Source organism: Protobothrops mucrosquamatus, unplaced genomic scaffold (assembly GCF_001527695.2).
Source record: "Protobothrops mucrosquamatus isolate PMUCROS unplaced genomic scaffold, P.Mucros_1.0 scaffold3606, whole genome shotgun sequence".
Lineage (NCBI taxonomy): Eukaryota > Metazoa > Chordata > Lepidosauria > Squamata > Viperidae > Protobothrops > Protobothrops mucrosquamatus.
Window position 1 is genome coordinate 53,944 of NW_015389569.1, and position 8,960 is coordinate 62,903.

At 44.7% G+C, this 8,960-nt stretch overlaps 1 protein-coding gene and 1 non-coding gene across 2 annotated transcripts in view; both read left to right on the forward strand.

Annotated features, from left to right (window-relative positions):
• Positions 1–6,350, forward strand: part of LOC107297945 (60S ribosomal protein L17) — an 11,127-nt gene extending 4,777 nt beyond the window's left edge. Inside the window, exons 4-7 of the mRNA XM_015827310.1 lie at positions 1,453–1,587; positions 2,712–2,810; positions 4,993–5,184; positions 6,256–6,350. Coding sequence (XP_015682796.1) covers positions 1,453–1,587; positions 2,712–2,810; positions 4,993–5,184; positions 6,256–6,303 — 474 coding nt within the window. The 3' untranslated portion in view covers positions 6,304–6,350. The remainder of the gene's footprint in view (positions 1–1,452; positions 1,588–2,711; positions 2,811–4,992; positions 5,185–6,255) is intronic.
• On the forward strand, positions 2,572–2,637 carry LOC114923437. Its single transcript, XR_003810620.1, has one exon. It is a non-coding gene; the product is annotated as a small nucleolar RNA SNORD58 (small nucleolar RNA).
• Positions 6,351–8,960: the final 2,610 nt, after the last annotated feature.

Consider the following 8,960-nt stretch of genomic DNA (forward strand, 5'->3'; position numbering starts at 1 on the left):
GACTCTGGGCAGCTTACAAAAGGGCCGCCCAAGCGGCAGACGAGCCTCTCCCGCAGCTCCAGTGGCACAGGCACACTCGCGCACAAGGCTCCCTTCGCCTCAACGGCAGGCCGGGCCGCCCGCCACTCGCACAAATGGCGCTGCCTGTGCTTGCACGCGCCCCTGCTGTTCGCACAAGTTCGTCCCCCTCCCCTGACGGGTCCGCCAAGCCGGAAAGGTTGGGGACCGCTGGCTCGCAGGTTAAAACCCAGCGTGTAAAAACCTCACCCTCAGGATGGCAGCAACAACCCCTTGAAGAGCTCCCTTTGGGGGTTGCCAGGCCTGCTAACAAAAGCATCTTTTTAGGGCCTTTTAGAAGAGCCTTGGAAAGGGTGGGGGCCACCTGTGCCTCCACAAGAAGGATATTCCGTAGAGGAGGGGCCACCACCGAGTAGGCCTTCTTTCGTGGTCTACACCAGGGCTTTTCAACCTTTTCACCCATTGCACCACTTTTAGGATATGGCAGCATCTGAGGACCACCCGTCGCCTAGCAAGGGGTCAAAAAACTTAATGACCCCCCCCCCAAAAAAGTGATGAAGTACAGGTAGTCCTCGACTTACAACAGTTCGCTTAGTGACTGTTTGAAGTTACAATGGCACTGAAAAAAGTGCCCCCCCCAAGCCACAGCCGAGCAAGACACCTGCCTGCCCGCCCGGCCGCGCTCTTCCTCCTGTCCGAGGTTTTCATTGTTGTGGGCATTTCTGTTGAGGATTGGCAGAGGGGGTGGGGTGGGGTGTTTGGTTTTTATTCCCCCCGTCTGCTGGGTGGTTGCAGCAGGTTTTGGTCCCTTCGCATGACCCTGGGACACTGTGACCATCATAAATATGAATCAGTTGCCAAGCATCTGAAGGTAAATCACAAGACCCTGGAGAGGCTGCAACATTCCAGCTGATCGGCGCTTCTTCTGGGCTCAGCAGAAGTGCCAGGATCAGTGCTGAGCTCTAGCTGGATCCTGGCGCTGATCCTGGCGCTTCCGCTGAGCCCTGACAGCCCCAAAGAAGCGCCAATCAGCTGGAAAGCGGCACTGATCCCGGGGCTTCCGCTGAGCCCTGACAGCCCTGCAGCTCCAGCCGTCTCTCGCGCAGCCTTGTGCGGTGCTGCCACCGGGTCAGCTCATTCCCCTCCCCCGCTACCACATTTCTAGGATGGTCACGTACCACCTGCCAGGGGCCCATGGACCACAAGTGGTACCCCTACCACTGGTTGAAAAGTCCTGGTCTACCAGGTGTACATTCCTAATCGATGGGACACCTAAAAGGCCCTGCCTTCCCATCCTGGTGGGCTGGGTAGATTTAGCAAGGGAGAGGGGATCCTTCCTTCAAGTAGCCTGGCCCCGAGCCGTGGGGGGCCTTAGAAGCGGTAACCAGCACCTTGAATTGTGCCTTCTTCGCCTGTCTGTCCCGTCTCCTCTAGAACACGCGTGAGACGGCCCAAGCCATCAAGGGGATGCACATCCGGAAGGCCACCAAGTACTTAAAGGATGTGACTCTGAAGAAGCAGTGCGTTCCCTTCCGGCGTTACAACGGGGGTGTTGGCAGATGTGCACAGGTACGGCTCTGGAAAACGTTGGGACGTGTGTTTGTGCAGGCCTGTGTGAACAATAGCAAGTTCAGGAGGAATTATTATTTCAAGTACTAGTGAGGAGGATATCGCTAAATGACAATTACTGGTATCCTGCTTACAAGTGGAAGCTTTAATGTGTTCACAAAGGCACTTGTAGGAAATGGAGGGTATTTAGTATTTAGGGCAGTGGTTCTCAACCTGTGGGTCGGGACCCCATTTGGGGTCGATCGACCATTTCACGGGAGTCGCCAAGCAAGGCTGTCCACCATTTTTTCCCCCTTTTCCGGGCCCACGGAATGGAGGGAACCCGACCCGGTCGACCACCAGCCGGACGAGGCAGAGACGGCGAACGGTCGATGCGGAGCCGGCCGCGTCCCCCGCCTTGGTGCGTACGCGCCGCGAGGGCCCGTCCCTTTCAGGAGCTGAATGCTGGCCAACCCATCAGGAGCTGAATGCTGTGGTTTAGTCCTCGACTTACGACCGGTTGGGGTCACGGCATTAAAAAGGTTGAGAACCACTGGTATAGGGTTTCCCAACCTTGGCAAGTTTTAAGAGACGAGAACTTCAGTTAGGCTGGCTGTGGGGGATTCTGGAAGTTGAAGTCCCTGCTAAGGTTGGGAAACCGTAGTGCAGGGGGGTAGTCAACCTTGGCTCTTTTATGACTCGTGGACTTCAACTCCCAGAATTCCTGAGCCAGCTCAGCTGGCTCAGGAATTCTGGGAATTGAAGTCCACGAGTCATAAAAGAGCCAAGGTTGACTACCCCTGCCTTAGTTTACCTCTGAGCTGCACTGTCCTTTTGTTTTTGTGGACTTTCATGGTTTATAGCCGGTTCCTGAGCTGGAAAGATCAGGGCGGACGTATCCTGTGGACTGTATATAAAACCTGGCTAAAATTTAAGTAGACTCTCGAGTTGTTTGGATGCAATGAACTTAAAACCTTCTCTGGGCTCCCTTACACGTCTTTAGGGTTGCTGTGATGACTTTCTTAGGACACCTTTGGATTAACCGTGAAAATAAGATGAATTCTGAGCAACCTGTAAAAGCGGGGAAGCTTGAGAAAACCCCCTTATTGAGAAGAAAACTGACGCCAAATTTTCTCCCCTTGCAGGCCAAGCAGTGGGGGTGGACCCAGGGCCGTTGGCCGAAAAAGAGTGCCGAGTTCCTTCTGCACATGCTCAAGAATGCCGAGAGCAACGCTGAGCTGAAGGTAACCTTGAATGCCGGGGGGCTGATGGTGGTTTTTGGGTAACGCTAAGTACATTGGGACAGGTGGGGTTTGCTGTCTGGTTAACCCAGTGTTTCTCAACCGTGACAATGTTAAGGCATGTGGACTTCAACTCCCAGAATTCCACAGCCAGCGTTGCTGGCTGTGGAATTCTGGGAGTTGAAGTCCACATGCCTTAAAATTGTCAAGGTTGAGAAACACTGGGTTAAAGCAAAGTGCTGCATTTAGTACTCCGTGTGAACTGAGTTCCTAGCAAGCATTCTCCGTTCTTATTGAGATCCCCCTTGGTTTTGCATTAGAATTAGAATAGAGCTGGAAGGGGCCTTAGAGGTCTTCTAGTCCAGCCCCCTGCTTCAGCAGGAGAACCTATATACCATTTCAGACAAATGGCAGACCGGTCTCTTCTTAAAAACTTCCAGTGTTGGAGCATTCACCCCTTCTGGAGGCAGGTGGTTCCACTGGTTAATTGTTCTCACTGTCAGGAAGTTTCTCCTTAGTTCCAGATTGCTTCTTCTCTCCTTGATGAGTTTCCATCCGTTGCTTCTTGTCCTGCCTTCAGGGGCTTTGGAGAATAGCTTGACTCCCTTAATTATTATTATTATTATTAATAATAATAATAATAATAATAATAAGGTTGGAAGGGGCCTTAGAGGTCATCTAGTCCAACCCCCTGCTCAGGCAGGCAACCCTATACCATATCGGACAAATGGCTGTCCAGTGTTAAAAACTTCCAGTGTTGGAGCATTCACAGCTTCTGGAGGCAGGTGGTTCCACTGGTTCATTGTTCTGTCAGGAAGTTTCTCCTTAGTTCTAGGTTGCTTCTCTCCTTGATGAGTTTCCATATGTTGCTTCTTGTGGAGTGATGTTATTAATCAACCCTGGAGAGCAAAGAGAAACTAAGAAGGGGGTTATTGTTTTTCAGGACTTTCTCGGTTGAAAGTGTTTGACATTCTTTGTAATTGTGATGCGTAAAGCTAGGACAGGTACAGGTAGTCCTCAACTTACAACCCTTCATTTAGCAGCCAAATTTACAACGGCACTGAAAAAAGTGACCAGCGACTTGTCCTTGCGCTTACCCACCATCAATCACCCCCTTCCCCAGGGTGAGGGGATCCAAAGTCAGGCAGCTGACCTGTATTTACAGTTGCTGCAGCCTCTCAGGGTCAGGTGATCTCCCAGCCAGCTTCCAACAGGCAAAGTCAACGGGAGAAGCCGGATCTGCTTAACGGCCCACTTAAGAACTGCAGGGATCTGGTCATCATAAGATCTAGAATCATCAATAATAATAATAATAATAATAATAATAATAATAATAAAGTTGGAAGGGACCTTGGAGGTCATCTAGTCCAACCCCCTGCTCAGGCAGGAAACCCTACACCATTTCGGACAAAGGGCTGCCCAGTCTCTTCTTAAAGACTTCCAGTGTTGGAGCATTCACCGCTTCTGGAGGCAGGTTGTTCCACTGGTTAATTGTTCTCACTGTCAGGAAGTTTCTCCTTAGTTCTAGGTTGCTTCTCTCCTTGGTTAGTTTCCATCTGTTGCTTCTCATCCTGCCTCCAGGTCTCTTTGGAGAACAGCTTGACTCCCTCTTCTTTGGGGCAGCCCCTGAGATATTGGAAGGCTGCTATTATGTCCCCTCTTGTCCTTCTTTTCGTTAAACTGGACATAGACATCTGCTTAACTAGACATCTGCATTAAACTAGACATCTGCTTAACTGGCAAAAGAGCTTGCAAAAACCGAGCACCAGTTGTGGTTGTAAGTCAGAGACTACTTAGAATTTTGCTTCATGGAGCAAGTGAAATAATCCCAGGAGAGGACAGCGTCGACATTGAACAGGAAGCAAAGACACATATTTTGTTTATAAGGGAGGCAGGGAAGATCTACATGGAGCCCAACTGGCTTTAAGGGAAGGCTTGCTGAGTATAAAATGGAAGGAAAATTGCCTCCAGGTTTTAATGGCAATTGTGGGCACAGGGAGGTTTGGAATAAATGTGGATTCTACACTACTACCTGCTATAATTAAAATGCGTCATTGAAAGGGTTTTGAGTCCTTTCTCTGGGCAATTGTGACTGGGCTTTGAGAAAAGACATGATTTAAACTGTTGCAAATTGTTTTAAAGAGAGCTTTCCAAAATGTTTCCTTCCCCCCCTCCCCCCCCGCAGGGTCTGGATGTTGATTCGCTGGTCATTGAGCACATCCAGGTCAACAAAGCCCCCAAAATGCGCAGGCGCACTTACCGAGCTCATGGGCGCATCAACCCATACATGAGTTCTCCCTGCCACATCGAGATGATCCTGACAGAAAAGGAGCAGATTGTCCCTAAGCCAGAAGAAGAAGTTGCTCAAAAGAAGAAGGTAAAGACACCCACACACACACACACACTACCTTCCCCCCCCCGCCCCGGTTCGATTGAGAGCCATCCGGAGTTTCTTTATAAGACAGCTGTATAAATCTTTTAAAGGAATAAACGAACCTTTTCTTGGCATGTGTGAAAACAAAAGGTCGCTCTGCTCTACTCAATAGTTAAAGCCTGTTTAAATACATTATTATTTTAGATATGTTGGCTCGGGTGAAGCTATTAAAATAATTGATTGGTCATGCCTTTGCAACTGCATATATTTATTGTTACTGTACCTTTGTTTTTATAAGCAATTCAAGGTGGCAGCCATACCTCGTGTTCCTCTTTTCTCCTAACTTCACCACAACCACCACCCTGTGAGGTGGGCTAGGCTGGGCTGAGAGATTGACTGGCCCAAAGTCACCCAGCTAGCTTTCATGCCTAAGATGGGACTCGAATTCAGACTCTTAGTATTTTTCATAGTCAACTCAATGTTGCCGTGTATAAAGTGCAATGCAATTAGATTGGTGGTCCCAACTAAAGTCATTTTAAGACATGGTGAACTTCAACTCCCAGAATGCCCCAGTCCCAAGTGCTGGCTGGGGTATTTGGGAGTTGAAGTCCACACTTTAAAATGGGTAAGATTTGGAAACACTGGCCTAAAAGTTCACAAAGATAGTGAGTGTATGAAGTCTTAATAGCAATTTAAAAATCTCTAATTTCATAAATTAACATCAAAAGAGAATCTTAAATGTTCCATTTTTTAAATTCTCCAGCATGCTCCGGGTATATGCCTTATTTTAGGAATTCAGTTTGTAACAAGAATCAATAGCCAGGGATCCTCCTTTGCATATAAATACATTAACTATCCTGATTTGTGTATGTTCTATGATTTCCATAAAAAGCCAACTTGGATTGGTTGCCCCGCATGCTTGCTTGTTCATTGTAAGCTAGCAATGTGAAGGATTCTGGCTTAATGCGATGTGTAAGTGCATTGTGTGGCTCATTAGTGGCTTATTGTAATATTCTGCAAACGTATATGATTGTGGCAAATTGGTACTGATTTGTTTCATTGTCTTTTTTTCAGATATCCCAAAAGAAATTGAAGAAGCAGAAACTAATGGCTCGGGAATAAACATTGATGTAACTTACAAATAAATCCCTAGTTTGTTTTAACACACATTTGCTCTTCATTATAAATTTATGCCATGGTCTTTAACTTTCTGTGTAATATATTTTTCGACAAGATTATACTTTACAGATTGCAAACACACTTTTAATTGAGCTTGTTTTAAATACTGACATAGAAAAACGTAACATGATTTTTAAAATATGCCCGCACATTTAGAAAACATAAACGATGGCTAGCTATACTCACTAATTACACACTAGCTGTAATCCCAAAGGCTGATAAACATGGCATGTGTATGGCCATTGATTGATAGATTGCTTTCTAGAGCCATTGAATCTGGAATGCAGTCATTCAGATACAGACAAAAATACTCTTTGCTGTCTTTTAATGGCCAGCTACCTCTGGCATCCCAGATCCCTGAACTATAAATGTTTCTCCCATGTGGAACTTGGTATAAATCAGTTTTTTTTTCAAAGGCTGCCTAGAGGGTTCTGAGAGTAGAAGTCTATACATCTTAAATTTGCCAAGAACTCTGGTCTAAATTAAATTGGACTACAGGGATGTTATTTGCTCTAACGTTTAACAGAACCGCTATAGACAACTCAAAATATCTATAAAAGCTGCAGCCAGCTATGGTAACTAATGTGCAGACCCTAAAGGAGAGATCCAATTTTCCAAATATAATTTTCTTAATGGGAGCCTAAAAATCTTGCCTTACGTTCTGTCATAAAAAAATTGAATGCACCTCTAAACGTTGTAAGTAGTAATTCCACAGCTGGATATTTTAACAAGTGTCAGGGCAGTGATCAGGTGCCCAGGCAATTGGTTGTTTTTAATCCAGAGACCATACACCAGAAAAGGCGATTTTAAGCTTTATTATTGGCTCAAGCAGAATTAAAAGCATAAGATAAAAAGCAGACATTCCAAGCAAGGTGACCCCCATATCTCTTGCAAGTTGTCAGGAGCTCCTTAAATATATTGCAAGGTCTGGCAGGTTCCACTACTCAGTGCCTAGGTTCTGTACAGAAGCTCCTCACAACTGGAACACCCCAACATTTTTTTTAATTAAAACCTGGTACTGTGATGTCATGGCCTTGTTATAATCGGGAGACTGCAAGACCCAAGTTTGAGTGGTACATGACTCAAAAACCTTGAGACTGTTTAAACATTTGCAGGTATGTGAAGATTCACCACCAAGCAAGAATAAAAAATAAGATAGCTCAGAAGGGGCTCTGAATTTCTAGACTTTCCTTAATACGAAGGAGAAATCAAAATATGTCACTCCACTCGAAATAACAGTGGTCTGCCACATTGCCACTACATTCCACCCCTGACACATTTTAACTTCCTTTCATGTTTTGTATGTTTGCAAATAATAAATTGTATATTTACATGCAATCATTTAACATGCAAAGTCTGCATCCATATAGCCATTAGGAAAATAATTATTGGATGCTATGCCAAATTTAAAATACTGGTCATAATTAGTGATGATGGATGATGGATAGATGGATAGATAGAGGAGAGAATGGAATAGATAGATAGATAGATAGATAGATAGATAGATAGATAGATAGATAGATAGATAGATGTATTATATAAGATAAAATTACAAAACTAAAAAGCCAAGATGGAAGATGGGTGAAAAAGAAAAAGAGTAATGACTTCCAACTTTTTTCACTGCAGTAGAATATTAAAAAAATACATAATCTCAAACCTTTTACTTTACTTTTCCAAATTCCTTCTGTGTCCGATCACACTTGGCCAATAAATTATTCTGTTCTATTCTGCTCGGCTCTATTTCAAGCCATTTCTATAGCAACAAAATCATTCTAATTGTCAAAACCTAAAAGCAAAGTTTCATTTTTTTCAGTTTTGACAAAAAGTCCCAGTAGAAAGAAAGCTAGATAGATTCTTCTCTTTAATTAAAACATTTAATTTCCCATCTCGGTCACCAACTCCATCCCCATGCATTCTTCAACGTGGACATTAGTGTGTCTTTCTATCTTTGTGCATACAAGATTCTCTCTATTAACATAGGTAGTAACAAAAGTCCCAAATTTTCGTTCAAGCTCTTTATCCATTAAACTTATATAGAAAACTTGGGGTTTCAGCTTTATATTTACTTTAAGGATCTTGTTAATTAGTACAAAAACGTAATTTCTTTGCTTGATCACAAGTCCACCGGAGATGATCAAAAGCACCCTCTTTACAGCTGCATTTCCAGCATACATCTGAAACTCCTTCATAGATCTTTGACACATACACACAAACGTGTCCTTTAGCAGTTTAAGAAAAACTGAGACACACAGATGTGTCCTTTAGTTTAAGACACGCACACAAATGTGTCCTTTAGTAGTTTAAAAACACACACAACACAGACACACACACACGTGTCCTTTAGTTTAAGACACACACGCACACAGCCCTTTAGTAGTTTAAGAAAAACTTGAGACACACAGTGTCCTTTAGTTTAAGACACACACAAACGTGTCCTTTAGTAGTTTAAGGAAAACAGAGAGATAGACACACAGACACGTGTCCTTTAGTTTAAGACACACACAAACGTGTCCTTTAGTAGTTTAAGGAAAACAGAGAGATAGACACACAGACACGTGTCCTTTAGTTTAAGACACACACAAACGTGTCCTTTAGTAGTT